The following is an 18034-nucleotide window of genomic DNA, read 5'->3' as shown; positions in this document are numbered from 1 at the left end:
TGATGGGTGTGAGAAGGATGCTGAACAGGAATGGGTGGAGCCCCGCAGCCCACAAGCCTGGACCTGAGATGCGTGAGCAGCTCAGTGCGAGCAGGACAGAGCTGAAGGGCGAGGAGAGAGGAAGGAGGTGCAGAGCCGGGGAGACAGGTCTGAGCATGGCAGGGGAGGAGAGAGAGGTCGAGCCTTCAGAAAAAGGACAACACCCAGAGCAGACCCAGCGGACAGACAGACAGCAAGTAGGAAGCAGCAAGAAATGATGGGTGGCTTGGTGTCCTGGAGCTTGTTTGAGGGGATTTGAACGAGCAGGACTTGAACTACTAAAACAAAGGGCTGTTCTACGTGGCCCACACCACCTGGAAAAGGGCAGCTGGCTTCTCTGTGGAATTTCTAAGGTGTTGCTCATCTGTGTGTTCAGTTGGGGCAATAACATCCCTGACACCTACCTGGCAACATGGGACCCATACAGTCCCTACTCTGTGGGGAACACTGCCAAACGCTTAGGCGCTGCGTGAGAATTCCCATACAAAGAAACTGGTTCTTTCTCATGCGAGAGAACCCCCTCGTGACATCCAGGGCATGGAGGGGTGGAGGGACCAGTGGGGATGTGAGGAACTTGGAGGGGAGATGCTTTCTAGGAGACAGATGACAGCTTAAGGTGAGAAGGCTGTGAGTGACCTATTTGAAAACCTTCAAGTAAATACATGTCACTGCATACACGTTGATACAATATGGATAAAAAGAAAGGAACAATCCTCCAGAAAGCTCACAGTCCTGGAGGCTTAACAGTTCTTGGTAACGATGAGGATCACATTTATTTTTTTTCTCTCTGTCTCCAAATCAATGCCAAGGAAAGAGAAGCCTCTGGACTGGAAGCCCGTCTCTAGCAGCTCGAGGGAAAACTGTGAGTTGGAAGCCGGGGCTGCTCAGTCCCTCCCAGGGGTGGCCACCCCAGGTGCCCTCAGGCAGGGTGATGACATAAATATGTAATAAATGTGTGAAGGGCAGCCCTCAGAGGATGGGGCGGGGAGGGAACCGGGGAGGAGTAGAGTACAAGTCCTGCCTGAAACATCCACATTCAAATGAACAACAACAAATGTATGCTTCCCAGACAAGCCTGCCTGCCTGCGACCTCCGTTTGCAACCCCTGACCTAGTCATTCTGCCCCTCACCGACCCCAGCCCTGAATTTCTCCTAAGAGAAGACTTATTTCTCAGCTTCCCTTTCCCAAATCTCTGCTCTGGACCCTAAATCTTAGTGGCCACCTTGCAACCCTTTTCTGCTTCCCTCCCCCCACCTCCTAACCCCCCCCAGCCCCACTGGCTCTGCAGCCGACCCCCTCCCCTCTGCCCTCTCCTGGCCTCACGGTGGCCCTTTCTTCCCAGCCGTTCTCACCCAGTGTGATTTTGAGGATGACTCCAAACCCCTCTGTGATTGGAGCCAAGTGTCTAAAGATGACGGGGCCTGGACTCGGGCCAGTGAGCCCTCCCCCACCAGCAGCACCGCGCCCCCCGGCGGGTACCCCAATGGAAGTGAGGAAGCCGAAGGTTTAGGGAGGCATCTGGGAGGTGGACACTGGTGGATCTGGGTGCAGGGAGGCGGCCGGAAGTGATACCCGGGCTCTGGGAAGGGGGGCGGCAGGGCCTCACCATCCCTGGCTCTGCCTCCCCCAGAGGGCTACTACCTGCGCATGGACTCCAACACCTTCCGCCCGGGCGGGGTGGCGCGCCTGCGCAGCCCCCCCGTGTGGGAGCAAGGCCTCCTCTGCGTGCGCTTCGCCTACTACATGTTCGGGCCGTCGTGGGGCGCCCAGCTCAAGCTGCTGTTGACCACGGACCCCAAGGGCAAGCGCCCCAACGTGCTCTGGAAACACAGGAACACCCAGAGCCCCTCCTGGATACCCACCGCCGTCACGGTGCCCATCGGGCGCATCCTGCCCAGTCGGGTGAGGCCGAAGACACGGCCTTGGGTCCCAGTGGGACTCTGGCTGTGGGGGGTCCAGGAGGGGCTGGGCTGGGACAAGGAGGGGCACGGGGGCTGGGCCACCTGAATTCAGGCAGGAAAGTGGGAGCCCGAGGCAAAGGGGCTCACAGCGTGGGTGATCCCCCCTCCCTCCCGCAGCTGACATTTGAAGGAGTCAGGGGCAGCACGGCTTATCTGGACATCGCTCTGGATGCCATCTCTATCCGTCGGGGCTCCTGCAGTCGGGGTGAGCCCCCGTCCCTCCTCCTCTTCCCCCCACGCCTATACATCTGCCCAGGTGGCAGGAGTAGCTCAGGGACCGAGACCCTGGTTTCTTCCAGAGCTGGGGCGACTTGCTTCCCCTTACTTCCACACGCCACACCTTTGACCACTGAAGCAGCCACATCTACAGAGACGTTCTCCTGGAACACAGAATTGTGGTGACACCTGTCCTAGAGTGGCCAGCGTTCTGATTTGTCCTGGGCGGTCCCTCTTTTAGCACGGAAGTGCTGCATCTCAGGAAACCCCTCAGTCTCTGGCAAACCTGGACATTTGGTCAACCTGGCTGTTACCCCAGATCTATCCAGAATTAGCACTCTAGGCTGATGTTAGAGGTTTGAGGGGAGCGAATTCAAGGGAAGGGACATTCCAGAAGCTGCATGCAAGGAGCCAACACTTACTGAGCACAGGAACTGTGCCAGATGCTCCCACACGGGGTGTAACTTACAACAGGCCAGTGCTGTTGTTCCCAGTTTATCGATGGGGAAACTGAGGTTTGGGCAGCCTAAGTAATCCGTGCCAGGAACACAGCCACGGGGGAGCAAGTCCATATCTGGCTTGCAAGCCGGCCGTGGCTCACATTAGGACCCAGGCTGAGACTCAAGAGTTCTGACTCCAGACTGAGGCATACTTTTCTTTTTTTAAAAATTTTTATCTTATATTGGAGTATAGTTGATTAACAATGTTGTGTTTGAGGCATACTTTTCTGAGCTGCCTCCCCTTAGAAAAAGCTAAATCCTTCCTCTTTCCTTTTCCCTCAGTCTGCAAGACGCAAACGTGCAGTTTTGACACTCCAAATGATCTCTGTGGCTGGAGCTGGATCCCGACGGCCTCTGGGGCCAAGTGGGTCCAGAAGAAGGGGTCAACAGGGGTGCCGAACGTGGGGCCTGAGGATGACTTCTCTAGCCCTGGTAGTGAGTAATGGCCATGCTTCTTCCGTCCTTTGACTTTCTGAGCTTCTAGTGACCTTTGCGGGAGTTTACGATGCTTGCCTGACCACCCTACAATAACTCTCTTGGGATGGCCTGGGGCGAAAGTCAGCGAGCTCAGACCTCCATCAGCTTAAGTTACAGGACAGAAAACAGATTTAAGCACCCAGCCAGCTTCCCCCACTGCCACCCCAAAAGCCCTACAGCCGGTAGACCCAACACAGCCGACTCCTCACCTCTTTTCCCTGACACCCTTCCTTCTTCATTCATCCAACAAATATTTATTGAGCACCTACAATATGCCAAGTCCCAGGCCGTTGAGATGCATCAGCTTACAAAACAGACAGAGGATGGTGGGGGACAAGGAGGAGACAGTTCCTGAAACAATAAAGAAGTAAATTATATAAGCTTTAAGATGACCAGCGCTATCAGAAAAAAAAAAAAAAGTTGAACAAAGTAAGGGGATCGGGAGAGCAGGGTAGGGTGGGTTGTAAGTTTTAAATAGGGTGGTCAGAGTAGATCTCAGACAGGTCACATTTGAGCACAAACTTTTAGGAGGTGAGGGAGTGAGGCACGAAATTATCGAGGGGAAGAACATTCTAAGCAGAGGGGCCAGCCATGCAAAGACCCTGAGGTAGCAGTGGCTTGGGGGGTGGGTGTTGAAGTGCAGCAAGGAGCCACGTGGCTGGGATGGAAAGAATGAGCTCAGATGGGTCCTAGGAGGGGCAGACCATTGTCAGGACTGATTGTGGCTTTTATTCTATGTGGATGGGGAGCCCTTGCAGGATTTGGAGCAGAGGAGTGACCTTATCTACTTACCTTTAAAAGGATCACCTGGGTTTTTTTGTATGAGAATCCACTGAAGGGATGGGGCAAGGACAGAGGCCATTCTTCTCCATCCTTCCCTCCCCCCAAATCCTTGCTCTCCTTCCTCTGATCTTTCCTGCTGCCTGAGGTTTGCTTTCTAGAAAGACCTGGTGAAAACCCCACCCCACGTTCATTCTAAGCCCCTGGAGAACAGGGCAGGGCCAGCCCATCTCTGCATTCCCCTTAGATTTAGCACCAAATCCCGTGCCCAGCAGTTTCAGTAAACGTTGTTGGGTTTGTTTGTTTGTTTGTTTGTTTCCATTTTCTCTCTCTTCCTTTTTCCACCTTGCTCCCTTCCTTATGTTTTTCCATCTTTCCTCTTTCTCTCCCGCATCTCCTTTTCCATTTCTCAGACGTCCCAGCATGGACACTTGTTGCGTTCTTTCACCATTTTACTCTTTCCCTCCTTCTTCCCTGTTGGCTCCTTTCTTTTCTCTCTCACTTCTGCCCACTCCCTCCTCTTCGGCCGTCTTCTCTCCCTTTCAGAAGGCCACCTTTCCGGGTTTCACTCTCCAGGCAGAACCCCGTGGGGCGTCCGGCACGTGCGTGCGCGCGGTCGGAGGCCTCTTTAATTCCCCCCTCCTTCCCACGGCTACCAGTTGCGTCACGGAGCGGGGTCCGGGCTGATTGGCTGCGTGAGCTGGCGGCAGGGGGCGGGAAATCCCTGCCGGTCCGCATCAGATCGGGACTCTCACCACTTTGCGTGAAGCAGCTATGTCTAGTGGGTTAAGAAAAGGAAGAGGATGTGCCTGTGGGGGGACCTCAAAAGTCTGAATCCAAAGGACAGGATTCTGGCTGCTTCTGAGAGGATGCCGCGTTTCTTGGGCGGCGCCCGCGTCCTCACCGAGACCTGCCAAGCACTTCTGGAAGGAACCAAGGCCTCAGCCAGTCGTGTGATGGGTTTAGGCCCATCTCAGCGCCGGCTGATCCTAGGCAACTGTTAGGGCTCCCCAGGGCCAGGCTCCCTGCCCTCGCAGCCCCTATCCCTGTGCCATCCCCCACTTTACTGGCCTTTTCCTTCCCAGGCGGCTTCTACATGCTCCTGGACCCCAAGAATGCAAAACCGAGGCAGAGCTCTGCCCTCCTGAGCCCTGTGCTCCAGTCCTTCGGCTGCCTGAGCCTGTCCTTTCACTACACCCTACGTGGCCAGTCTCCTGGCGCAGCCCTCACGGTCTATGCTTCTGACTTGGGTGAGAGTGACAACGTCATGGCATTTACACTGTCCTGAGGCTCTTCTCCCAGGGTTGGGTTGACGAGGAAACGTGGGGGCATCTCTTGGGGTCTGGGGAAACCTGGGATACTTGCAAGATGATTCTGCGGAGTGGAATTTGGGAGCGGAAGGCACAGGGTTCTGGAAAAATAGATAAAAACGCCAGGAGAGTGAGAGAGAGAAAGACGTGCTTGCACGTCGGGGAGGGGAATCCACTCCAAGTGGTCCCTCTGCTACTCATCCTTCTGAGTATAGGTTTGAAGTCATTTTCCAGCCCCCAGTCATCTCACTGCTCTCTTGGGTTCCTTCCATTGTAGGCAGCCGCCGGAAACACACACTCTTTTCAGGACAACCCGGACCCAACTGGCAGCCCGTTTCTGTCAATTACACAGGCCAGGGACAGATTCAGGTACAGAGGAGCAGGAGGTGTCAGGTCTCCTTGGACGTGGGAGGCGCACCTGTTATTGACAAGGACTGAAGATCTGGGCCCTGGAAGCCGGGTGCCTGGGTCCCTGAAGAGAGTAAAATCAAATGGAGGGGGCTGAACATTTGGGCTGTTTGCTCACTCCCGGCCCCTTCTCCCTCTCTCTTCAGTTCACCGTGGTGGGCGTGTTTGGGGAGATCCCAGAGCCAGTGGTGGCGGTGGATGCAATCAGCATTGCTCCCTGCGGGGGTGAGAGCAGCTCTGAGAATGGGGGTTGGGGATGGGGGAGGAATAGAGAGCATGGCCCAGATTTCTCCCATCTCCCATTTTGATCCCCCAGAGAGCTTTCCTCAGTGTGACTTTGAAGATGAGGCCCATCCCTTCTGTGACTGGGTCCAGGCATTACAGGATGGCGGACACTGGACCCAGGGAAGTAAAAACACGCTCATCCAGGGTACAGGCCCCTCGGGAGCCTCCCTTAATGGAGGTGAGGAGATGGAGGACCCCTCAAGCCAACGAGTTACTGAATCTGCTCCCAGCGAGGGGGTGGACTGGTATGATTGACGCAAGGTGTAGGCGGTGAGGGTCAGCCAGCGGGTGTTTCCTGGGAAGCCGCCATGGGGCCAGAGCTGTGGAGGCCACAGAGGTAGAGTGAGCTGAGGATTCTCGTGGTTCTGGGGTCACTTGAAACCCCCAGAAGATCCAGGTATAGTGCTTCATTGAGCCCAAGGCCTCAAAATCCACTGGGTCATTTTCAGTCAAGACATTGACTGGTACAGCCAACAAAGGAATCTGGGTTGCTGGCTTGGTTTTCCCTTTCTTTCTGATCCTGCCTTCTTAGTTAGAAGTCTAAAATGAGCAGAGAAAAAAACAAAACAAACAAACAAACACCCCACTGCAATGTGGGGAGTTTGGGTGTTTGCATCAGATCCCCATTTGGAAAGCAAGATGTCGCTCAAGAAAGCACCAGACTTGTCCTCTGCAGGTTTCTCACCGTGCCTGTTCCCTTCTTTTGCCCAGAGGGTCACTTTGTCTACCTTGAGGCTGACAAGTTCTCCCAGGCAGGCCAGTCTTTCAGACTGACGAGCCGGACCTTCTGTGCCCCGGGTGCGATCTGTGTGGAGTTTACCTACCACATGTATGGCCTCGGGAATGGCACAAAGCTCAGGCTTCTGCTGGGGAGCCCTGCGGACAGTTCCCCAACTCCTCTCTGGGAACGAGTTGGGTCTCAAAGCGCTGACTGGCTGAACGTCTCCATCACCGTCCCTTCGGGACATCAACAGCCCATGCAGGTGAGAGACAGAGAGAGTCGCTCTTTAAGTGTCACTGTGAGGCCAGGTGAGGGGGACATAACGCCTGGGATCAGGGAGCACAACCAGGGCTGAGAGGATGAGACACTGGAAAAACAGCAGAGCAGAGGGTGCTCTGTGTTCCCTGTGAGGCTCTCTGGCTCCTGGAAGGGGCCCGGGCCCCCGTTGCACTGTTGAGGCCAGAACAAGGCGACATCTTAGCAGAGGACAGACCCTCTGCCCGGAGAGTCGCTGAGTTGACGGGGATTCACTTTCATCTCTCTCTTGCTTCTTTCTCCCTCGTACCTTCAGCTGATGTTTGAGGCCGAGAGGGGCACCAGCACCGCCTTCATTGTTGCTCTGGGTTTCATCTTGATCAGTCACGGGACCTGTCAAGGTAAGACAAAACCCCAGGTCCCGGAAAGCGGGCCATGCTCCAGGATGACCATCTCTTGGGCTTCTCTGCGTGAGCTGCTTAAAATGCAAGTCCTCTTTTGTGTCGAGTCCTCACGCAGCTTTGTTTCCTATATTCTGCCCACCCGTACCTTCCCAGCCCCATCAGAATGCTTGCTTGAGTGAGTGGGACTTTGACGCCGTGGATTTCTGGGGTCAGACCCCTCACCTAGTGAATGGTGATCCCGAAGGGAAGGCTGATATCCTATTTGTTATTTGTTTCCTGTACCCGGCGCAAGATCGGGCGTATGTTAGGAATGGTGTTGGTCAGTGTTACCTGAGTGGAGGCTGGGGCGGGGAGGAGAAGGAGAGGCGTGAATGAGTTACTGCTTTGAGCGCACCCATTCCAATTAGATGTGAGTCAAGGGCGGGGTGGTACGATTCTGACTAAACTCCAGGGATTTATTTTCTTTGCAGGACCTGCATCAGTAGCGCCTCCTTCCAAACCTGCCGTTACCTGCACTGGCCCTCCTGAAACCCCTGTCTGCACAGAGAAACTTGTGGCCCCTGAGGAAACACCCACCGTCCCCACTGAAATATTCACCATCCCCACAGGGAAACCTGTGGCCCCCACCGAAAGGACCACCTTCCCCACTAAAAAGACCACCATCCCCACAGAAAAACCCACGGTCCCCACCGAAAGGACCACCTTCCCCACTAAAAAGACCACCATCCCCACAGAAAAACCCACGGTCCCCACCGAAAGGACCACCTTCCCCACTAAAAAGACCACCATCCCCACAGAAAAACCCACGGTCCCCACAGAAAGGACCACCTTCCCCACTAAAAAGACCACCATCCCCACAGAAAAACCCACGGTCCCCACAGAAAGGACCACCTTCCCCACTAAAAAGACCACCATCCCCACAGAAAAACCCACGGTCCCCACAGAAAGGACCACCTTCCCCACTAAAAAGACCACCATCCCCACAGAAAAACCCACGGTCCCCACAGAAAGGACCACCTTCCCCACTAAAAAGACCACCATCCCCACAGAAAAACCCACGGTCCCCACAGAAAGGACCACCTTCCCCACTAAAAAGACCACCATCCCCACAGAAAAACCCACGGTCCCCACAGAAAGGACCACCTTCCCCACTAAAAAGACCACCATCCCCACAGAAAAACCCACGGTCCCCACCGAAAGGACCACCATCCCCACTAAAAAGACCACCATCCCCACAGAAAAACCCACGGTCCCCACCGAAAGGACCACCATCCCCACTAAAAAGACCACCATCCCCACAGAAAAACCCACGGTCCCCACCGAAAGGACCACCATCCCCACTAAAAAGACCACCATCCCCACGGAAAAACCCACAGTCCCCACTGAAAGGCCCACAGTTCCCACCGAAAGGACCACCATCCGCACGGAAAAACCCACAGTCCCCACTGAAAGGCCCACAGTTCCCACGACACCCCAGCCCAGCCCAACTCTTGTACCCACCTGGCCAACAGTTTTCATGATGCCAAGTACCTCCATGACCACCGTGACCCCGGCCACCACTGCAACCCCAAGACCTACTCCAGGTTTGTGGTGGAGCATTGGACAAAGAGCTGAAAGTCAGAGACAGTGATGAGGGGAGAGGGCTGGGGAAACGGACGCTTCCAGTAGAAAACTGCAGTCTCAGAGGAGAGGGGAACCAGACACGATGACTTTAGAAAGGATGATGAGGACGACCCTGAGTGAGAGGGCCGCGGTGGGGTGGGCATGGGGGAGCGGGAGTTGTTGGGAACCAAGCACTAGACTTACTATTGCTTTTTTTTTTAATTGAGATATAATTCACTGCTGTAAAAATTCATCCTTTCAAAGTGTATGATTTGGTGGTTTTAGCATATCCACAAGACTGTGCAGCCATCCTCACTTTTCCATGTCAGGACATTTGCATCACCCCATAAGGAAAGCCCGTACCCGTTAGCGGTCACTCCCATTCCCCCCGCCCCCCAGCCCCTGGCAACCACGAATCTGCGTTCTGTCTGTTCGGTACATTTCATACCGAGGACCTGGTTTCTTTTTTCTCAGCATATGTTGTTGTCAAGGTTCATCCAGATTGTAGTTTGTGTCAGGACTTCCTTCCTTTGAATGGTGGAGTAACATGGACCTCCTTCTTCAAGAAGAACGGGAGTGGGGGGTAGAGGGGAGACAGGAGGAAAGCCGGTGGCTTGACGGAGGCTGTTTTCCCCTCAGCGAGCTGCCCGCCGAATGCCCACTACGAGCGCTGCGCCTGCGCAGCATCCTGCCAGAGCCCCGCGCCCAGCTGTGGGCTCCTTTGCAAGTCCGGCTGTGTCTGCGATCCTGGCTTTCTGTTCAGCGACTCCCGCTGCATCAATGCCTCTTCCTGCAATTGCTCCTACAAAGACAATTACTATAAGGTGAGACCCCAGGATGCCCAGATCCTCTGAGGGAGACTGAGAGCAGAACACCTGGGGTCCAGCGCCACCTGCTCCCCAGGTGACATGAATTTGGCTCCATGGGACATTCCCAAGGGGTCAGCTCGCCGGCAGCTGTGACACGGTGGTGGAGTCATTCATTCGGTGTGTGGTTTTTTGCCTTAACTTTATTATTTTCTTTTCTTGGCCACGCCACACGGCATGTGGGATCTTAGTTCCCTGACCAGGGATTGAACCTGTGCCCCTTGCAGTGGAAGTGCAGAGTCTTAACCACTGGACCACCAGGGAAGTCCCTCAGCTCTGTTCACACAGTAAATACTTGTGAAGCACCTGCTTTGGCCCAGCCTGACACTAGGCTGTGTGGAAGATCTTGTCAGCCCGTGGCCCTGTCCTCGGTGCTCCTGGCAGCTTTGATATTTCTGTATTTCTCCGTCCTGCACTGGCAGCCATGATGCATTAGACGATAGACCAGCCAGGTGGTGCAGGGTCCTCATCTCCATCCTGAGGAAAGTCAGGGGTCCCTGAGTATACAGAGAGCCCTGGACACTGAGTGTGTTCAGGCATTTTCAGGGCAGAATGAGGCATTCCAGAACCTTCTTCCAACGGAACTTGCCAATTTTGATAGGCTAGGTCAAAGGAGAGGAGATACTGTTCTTGTCTCTCCTAATTGATGCCCATCCCCATCCCCCCGGGAGATTCTGGTGGAGCACAGGCTCTGGGCCAGCGCTGTCTAAGAGGGATGGCATGCAAGCCTCACACAGCATTTACTTGTCCTAATAGCCACATTAAAAAAAAAAAAACTACAAGGAGGGAATTCCCTGGTGGCCCAGTGGTTAGGACTCCACACTCTCACTGCTGAGGGCCCGGGTTCAATCCCTGCTTGGGGAACTAAGATCCCGCAAGCCACGAGTGAGGCCAAAAAACAAAAAAAAGAAAAAGTACAAGGAAACAGGTTAAGTTAACTCCAGTCATCTACCCGTTTTAGCCTGTAATCAATGGTTATCAATGAGATCATTTGCGTACCTTTTTTTTTTTTTTCCTACTAAGTCTTCAAACTCCAGTGTGTATTTTCCACTTACAGCCTGTGTCAGTTTGCACCGGCCACATCTCAGGAGCTCAGTGGCATGTGGCTGGTGGCCACTGTATTGGACAGAGCCGCCCAAGAGTCAGGCCAATCTGAGGTCAAATCCCCGCTCCGCCACTCGTTTGCAGAGTGACCCTGGGCGAAGTTCTTTCTTGCCTTCTTCAGATCTGTTCCCATATCTATAAAATGGGCACGACAAGATTTTCTACCTCATTAGGTTGTTGTGAAGGTGAGGTTAGATCCTGACACAGAGCAATTACTTAATAAATGCTAATCACCATTGTTAGCAATTTATGGTAAATATATGCGACCTGTGAAGCAGAAGTTCAGTCAGCTATTCATTAGCATCAGTTCCTCTTCTCAGCTCCGGCATTCTCCCCACGGGGCGTCCGAGTTTCTTGCTTGCCTCTTCGGGGGCCCCTTCCTCCTCCAGCCGTCTTGACCGGTCTCCCGGGCGTCCCTGCGTCAGTGTTGGGAGTAGCTTCAGCTGCAGCCTGGGTAGAACTATCTGTCACAACCATCAGTACCAAGCATCTCTTCCCTCTGCCCCGGGAGACACATACGAACTTATTGTATGTTCATTTATGCATTCAATAAACGTTTATTGGGTACCTTCAAACCTCTCGGCATTGGGGTAACCACGAATAGGGCATGTCCTTGCTCTCCGATTCCGGGGGGCACATAGGATGTTGGTTCGTTCTTTCATTCAGTAAGTATTTATTAAATGAGAACTCTTTGCCAGGCACTGTGCTACGTGTTGGCGCTGAGATAGTGAGTAAAGATAGACATGGTCCCTCGCAGGGGCGCTTATCAAATAATCACAAAGATGAATATAAAAGTGCAATTGTGGTAAGTCCTGGGAAGGAAAGGTACCCAGAGGTAGTCAAGGAGGTCTGGAGAGTCTTCCTGAGAAGGTAGCAACCCTTGAGCTGAACCCCGCTAGTTGCACAGGAATGGGTTAGAGAGAGGGAGAGGGACACGTTCCAGCACAGCATGTGCAAAGGGCCTGGGTTGAGCAGGAATATCTGATAGGCAATGAGGAGAGGAGTCTGAGCAAGGTGAGGTCTGCAGGAGGAGAGGGGACTACAGCATGGGATGACAGAGTCTGCCCAGGAGCTACGGCCTCGTGACTCCGGCCCCCTTTCCCTCAGCCAGGGACGGGGTGGTTCAGCCCCAACTGCACAGAACGTTGCCGCTGCCAGCCTGGCGGTCGGACGGAGTGCCAGCCCTATAAGTGCGGGACACATACAGTGTGCCAGCTGAAGAATGGCCAGTACGGATGCCACCCCTATGGTGAGACCCTCAGGCTGTTCCCACCTGTCCACGTGGGTGTGACTCCAGGGTCCCCATCCCTCCCTCGACCAGGGGAGCCCGGGCAGGCCACTGGGTGGGTGAGGTGGGCCCTGGGGCCTGGCCTGGTGAACCAGCTTCACATGTCCCCGGTGTCCCCTCGGCAGGCACTGCCACCTGCTTCATCTACGGAGACCCTCATTACCTGACCTTCGACGGGAGGCACTTTAGCTTCATGGGCAAGTGCACCCACATCCTGGCCCAACCCTGTGGCAACTCGACGGGTAGGCCCCTGGAGATGCCCCCCGACGGCCTGGGCGTGGGGTCTGAGATTAGAAGAGCTGGGCATGGGGCGCACTGGCCGGCAGGAAAGGGCCAGAGCCGCTGGCAGGGGCAAGATGGGAGCAAGGCCGGCGGTCGAGCAAGGGATGACACGTCCATCCCCAAGCAGGACTTTGTGAGGACCAGACCATGGGGAAAATGCGGGTTAGGACTCCTCTCTGGATCCGTCGCTTCCTTGGCTGGCTTGGACTAGGGAGTGCCTGGCAGAGGAGGTCCCTGTGCCCTGGGGGGACAGATTCGTGGCACACAGCCCCACGCTGTTCTGGACGACGCCCCACTCCTGCCAGGGTCCTTCCTCCCCTCTTGAACCGTAGAGCCGCCACCTTTGTGGCCCTTTATCCTCGCAGGGCGCAGGGCCGGTTGGGGGTGGCACCCTCAGTGGGTGCTCAGAAATGCTTCTGGAATGAGCCCCTGGGCGCTCTCCGCCCCTCTCCCTGCCCAGAGCCATTCTTCAGGCTGACGGTGAAGAATGAGGAGCGAGGACAGGAGGGCGTGTCCTGCCTGAGCAAGGTCTACGTGACTCTGCCCGAAACCACCATCACCCTGCTCAAGGGCAGACACACGCTGGTGAGTCCGTTCTCCACTCAGCCCTGCAGGGCTGCCGGCCTTGGCTGTGGCCTTGTCCCGCCCATCTCCTCCAGAGCATTCCACGTGGAGCAGAAGAGGTCATTAGCGTGGCGATGGGGATCTGGGAGTCCGCTGGGGGTCCTCCTTGACCCCCGGATCTGTCTCTCGGTCTCTTCCCTCGGCCCCGCCTTCCAGGTTGGGGATCAGCGAGTCACCCTCCCAGCCATACCTTCTAAAGGCATCTTCCTGACTCCAAGCGGGCGATCTGTGCAGCTGCAGACGGCATTCGGTCTGCGGGTGAGATGGGATGGTGACCAGCAGCTGTCTGTGAGCGTGCCCAGGTGAGGGGGCGACCCAGCAAGGCAGCTACCACTCCTCCCACCCTGCCCCTCCCTCTCCCGGGACCCTCCCATCCCCGGCCCCTGCCATCCCAGGCGCTAATTCTCAGTCGTGGGTAGGAGACACCTAGCTCAACGGACAGGCCTCCCTTTGGTTGAGGAGGGGGAGGAAATGGTTTCAGGGCAGTGTGATAGTAGCAGGATATATACACAAGGCTTTGGGAATGTTCTAGAAGGGGTTGCTAATGAGTCGTGGGAGCCTTCAGAAGAGTGGTCCCTTGACTGCAGTCTTCAAGGATGAGTAGCTCCTCAGATGGCCAAACAAGGGAAAGAAAGACTATAGAAATAGTGAACAGTCATTGCGAGGGAAAAAGTAGAATGTCTTAGGGCCAGCAAGAAGTTTGTTATGGCTGGAAGATGAAGTGTGAGCAGAAGAGGACGAGGGGAGACGTCAGGGTGGCTCGAGAGTGAGAGCTTGGGGCCCTTGCGTGCCTGGTGCCTGGCGTGGAACCCTTGTTCCGAGTCTGCACCTCTGCATCCTCCACCCGCCTCGTGCCAGTGGCCCCCGCGACTCATCTCCTCTCTGCTGTGGTCCCTCAGATGCCGGAGGCCCCTTCTCTCCACTAACGCCTCCTCCTCCCCTCCCCCCGGCCCCCCCGCAGCACCTACTCTGGCAAACTCTGCGGTTTCTGTGGCAACTATGATGGAGACAGTAGCAACGACAACCAGAAGCCGGATGGTAGACCAGCGCGAGATGAGACGGAGCTGGGTATCAGCTGGCGGGCCTCGGAGGATGAAGACCACGAGTGAGGGCCTCCCCGCCTCTGTCTCCACCCTCCTGCTCCTTTGCCCCTTCGAGGAACCAAGAATCCCGACTGGCATCACCCCTTTTCTCCTCTGCTGCACACCCCCACGTCTGTCATTCTTCTCCCCGCTCCCATTCCCAGCAGAGTTCATTGCCACCACGTTCACCCCCAGCCCCACCATCAGTTAGTCGTCCCCAGGCGACTGTGGGCAGCCCCGCCTCTTGCTTGCCCGGCTCCAAGTTTTCCCGCCTCTTGGTGTTCAGATGTTCTCCACTAGGGGATGCCGAGAGCCGGGAGACTGTTGGGGCGGGCTGGGCGTGGAGGTGAGCCTCGGTCCTTAGGGCGTTTGGGGTGGGTCTCTTCCAGGTGCCAGGAGAATCGGGCATCTCCCCCATCTTGCGACACTGCCTTGCAGAACACTGTGTCAGGGCCAGAGTTCTGTGGACGGCTCACGGTCGCTCACGGACCTTTTGAGTATGTGCGGGGGCCCGGGGTGGGGGGACAGGAAGGGCCATGGCGGGGGGACCAGGTCCTCTGTGGCAGGAGGCGGGAAGTTCTGCCCCCTCATTCCTTCTGACCTGGCCTCTCTCCTCAGGGCCTGCCTGCCTCACCTCAGAGCCTCTTCCTTCTTCGACAACTGCGTGTTTGACATGTGTAATTTCCAGGGGCTGCAGCAGATGCTGTGTGCCCACATGTCGGCCTTGACCGAGACCTGCCAGGATGCCGGCTACGTGGTGAAGCCCTGGAGAGGACCCCAGTTCTGCCGTGAGTTGTACCAAGATGAAGGGCCCCTTCTTTCAGACGCAAACGCAGTGGAGGGCCGGCGGCATCTGAGAGTGGTGGCACAGGCTGGGCGGCGCCCTGGTGGAACCCCTTTGCCTCCACACTAGGACAGGGAAATCTGCAGAGTCAGAAACATGCACTGAGAAAATCACACGGTCACCTGCAAACTCAGAAAGCCTTCCCAGGGTTTGCTCCCAGCTGTGGATTTTCCAGGCAACACTTTCAGCCTGCATCCAGCTTGGTTTTGTTACCTCTGATTTGGGCCCTGACGACACTTTGACCTCTTTTTGCTCTATTAAAGTCTTAATTAAAGCTCTTTGGGGGGAAAAAAAAAAAAAAAGAAAGAAAGCTTTCCCAGCTACCTGAAGGTACGGGTATGCAGAGCAATGCGTATGTGTGTAAATTCACACCCAGGTCGAGGGATGCACACGTAGAATACACAGGATGTGGGTACAGTACAGACTGGTGGGGGGGATGGCGCGTCATGACGGCCCCACAGCCCCTGGGCGTGGCCCAGCCCTCTGGGGAGCCTGCTTTGGGGCCTTGATGGGACCACTTGGGTTCCCTCTGCTCCCCTGCACCCTCCACAGCAGTGCCGCTGAGGCTTCTGGGTCAGTCTGCTCCCGTGGTCCTGCCTCTTGGCGGTTCCCTGCAGGCCCCCTTCCAGGCCCGGGACGTGGAAGCTGAGCTCCTCGGTGGTTTCTCCCAGTCACTGTCTTCTTCTCGAGATGGGGCGGAAGCCTCTAGCCACCGGCCTTCTGAACTCTGGGCTGGGAGCTGCCTCTTTCCTCTTTTCCCCATCCCGCCTCACCTGTGCTCCCCCCCTCTGCCAGCGCTGGCCTGTCCACCCAACAGCCGATACACCCTGTGTGCCAAGCTGTGCCCCGACACCTGCCATTCCGAGCTCTCGGGCATGGCCTGCCAGAACCGCTGCGTGGAGGGCTGCGAGTGCGACCCGGGCTTCGTCCTCAGCGGTCTCCAGTGCGTCCCCAGGTCCGAATGTGGCTGCCTTGACCCCACGGCCGGCTACTTCAAGGTGAGCCGCTGGGGCTGGGACTCTCTCAGTCCTGCAGCCAGAAGGCACTCATCCCAGCTCTGAAGTCTATGGCCAGCTCGTGGGCAAGAGAGAAAAAGCAGGGGGAGGGGGCAGGGGCAGGGGGAGGGGTGGGGGGGCGGGCTGGGATTAAGGAACTTCGGGCTTAGGTCTAATTTCCCTTTTCCTTTCTTCAGTTCTAGTACTTTTCATCCCTGCAGACCGGGATGGAGTCACAGCACAGTTATTTCCCACGCTGCCCAGCAGAGCCTGGGACCCCTAGTTCTCTCCCCTCCTATCTTCCCCGCCCATCACATCCCTGAGTCACTTTCTCGGTTTCTCATCCTCTGAAGGCCCAGGCATGTCTGCATCTCACCTGTACTCTCTCTCTCCTACTGAGGGTCCCTTTCTCTGCTGAAGGATTTCAGCTGCTACCTGGGCCCCGTCTTCACCATCTTCTCAGAGGCAGCACTTGGAGCTAGACTCTCACCCTTGAAACTTCTCTCTCTCTTCCTTTGCCCGTCCCTCACCCGAGGCCTGGGGTGACACTGATGTCCATCCCAGCCCCCTCCCACCTGGTGTCCCCTGGGCTCTCCCTGCTCGGTGCCGCATTCCAGGCTGGCCCACGGAACTCTCCTCGTCTGCGCTTTGCTCTCTCAGTTTCACCTTCTTTTCAGCCCTTCCCCGCTGCTCTGCCTCCCAGGCACTATGCCTGTTAGCCACTCTCACCTCCTTTGAGGCCCTGTTGAAATGCTGCTTCTTCCTCGAAGCCCTCCTGAGAAGCATCTCTAAGCTCTCGCGGCGAGTGCCGATCGCCTGTGTCAATGGCACGAAACTCTCCCTGGGTGCCCTGATTGTCGTCTTTGGGTGCAGAGTGTGTTGGACCACGTGATCTATCTGTTTACATGTTGACTGCCCTCTCTGGACTGTGAGTTCTGTTAGGGCAGGGACCTCATCCATCCAGCTCATTACTGAATCCCTGACGCCTGGCACAAGGCAGATGATAACTGTCTGTTGAACTAGTGAACAAACAAACAGTGGAATGACTGAACGAGTGAGCGGATGCCAGGGTTTTGCAACCAAGCCTGGAGCTTTGGGATGACACGAATGCCTTCCTGGTGAGCAGGCCGGTGATCTGAATAGCAGTGCTAATCGATCAGGGGATAACTTATTTCCCTTCCTTCGGTCCGTCCGCCAGGTAGGGGAGCGGTGGCTCAAGCCAGGCTGCAGACAGCTCTGCATCTGCGAGGGCAGCAACAGAACTCGCTGTGAGCAGTGGAGGTGCCAGGCCCAGGAGGTGTGTGGTCGGCAGGATGGCATCTATGGCTGCCACGCTCAAGGTGAGCAGTCGAAAGAAGGTGCTCATGGGGGCTGCCCATGTGGCCTCGAGCAAAGGCATGGTCCTGTCCTAACGCAGAGAGCTGGAGCATAACCAGGGGGCTGGAAGGCAATTGCCCAGAGCCAAAGCCGCGTCTTCAAGGACCCAGAGAGTGAGGCTGGGGCGGTCCCTGACCTTGACCTCTCCAAGTCACACCAACCACCCCGTTGAGCCGTGGGTACCATTCCAATGTGGACTCGCCAAGATGGCAGCTCATGGTCAGTGCCTCTCTGAACGCCATCTCCTCCTGCCCAGGGTCCGCTACCTGCACTGTCTCGGGGGACCCCCATTACCTGACATTCGACGGAGCCCTGCACCACTTCATGGGCACCTGCACCTACACCCTGACCCAGCCTTGTTGGTTGAGGTCCCCAGAAAATTACTTCGTCGTGAGCGCCACCAACGAGTTCCGCGGCGGAAACTTGGAGGCCTCCTATGTCAAAACCGTCCAAGTGCAGGTCTTCAACCTCAGAATCTCCATGATCAAAGGCCGCAAGGTCATGGTGCGTGCCTGCGCCGGCCTCCCCGGCCCCACCCCCAGCCCACGCTGCATCTCTTCTCCGCGTCTCCTTGCCTGCAGGCCCTGTCTGGCAGACGCAGCCCCAGTTTCTG

General features: G+C 56.1%; 1 protein-coding gene across 1 annotated transcript in view; it reads left to right on the top strand.

Annotated features, from left to right (window-relative positions):
• Positions 1-553: 553 nt before the first annotated feature.
• Positions 554-18034, top strand: part of ZAN (zonadhesin) — a gene marked incomplete at its 3' end in the record, with an annotated part of 31789 nt that continues 14308 nt past the window's right edge. Inside the window, exons 1-23 of the mRNA XM_079945242.1 lie at positions 554-901; positions 1383-1529; positions 1671-1942; positions 2119-2206; positions 3000-3152; positions 5060-5224; positions 5562-5653; positions 5839-5917; positions 6009-6155; positions 6689-6960; positions 7270-7354; positions 7828-8940; positions 9599-9783; positions 12037-12178; positions 12343-12459; positions 12960-13084; positions 13280-13425; positions 14085-14228; positions 14595-14702; positions 14824-14993; positions 15845-16047; positions 17243-17384; positions 17678-17925. Of these exons, the coding sequence (XP_079801368.1) occupies positions 799-901; positions 1383-1529; positions 1671-1942; positions 2119-2206; positions 3000-3152; positions 5060-5224; positions 5562-5653; positions 5839-5917; positions 6009-6155; positions 6689-6960; positions 7270-7354; positions 7828-8940; positions 9599-9783; positions 12037-12178; positions 12343-12459; positions 12960-13084; positions 13280-13425; positions 14085-14228; positions 14595-14702; positions 14824-14993; positions 15845-16047; positions 17243-17384; positions 17678-17925 (4446 nt within the window). The 5' untranslated portion in view covers positions 554-798. The remainder of the gene's footprint in view (positions 902-1382; positions 1530-1670; positions 1943-2118; positions 2207-2999; positions 3153-5059; positions 5225-5561; positions 5654-5838; positions 5918-6008; positions 6156-6688; positions 6961-7269; positions 7355-7827; positions 8941-9598; positions 9784-12036; positions 12179-12342; positions 12460-12959; positions 13085-13279; positions 13426-14084; positions 14229-14594; positions 14703-14823; positions 14994-15844; positions 16048-17242; positions 17385-17677; positions 17926-18034) is intronic.

Source organism: Stenella coeruleoalba (genome assembly GCF_951394435.1).
Source record: "Stenella coeruleoalba genome assembly, chromosome: 15".
NCBI classification, from domain to species: Eukaryota; Metazoa; Chordata; class Mammalia; order Artiodactyla; family Delphinidae; genus Stenella; species Stenella coeruleoalba.
Note: the sequence above shows the minus strand (reverse complement) of the source record. Positions and strands in the feature narration are given on the sequence as shown.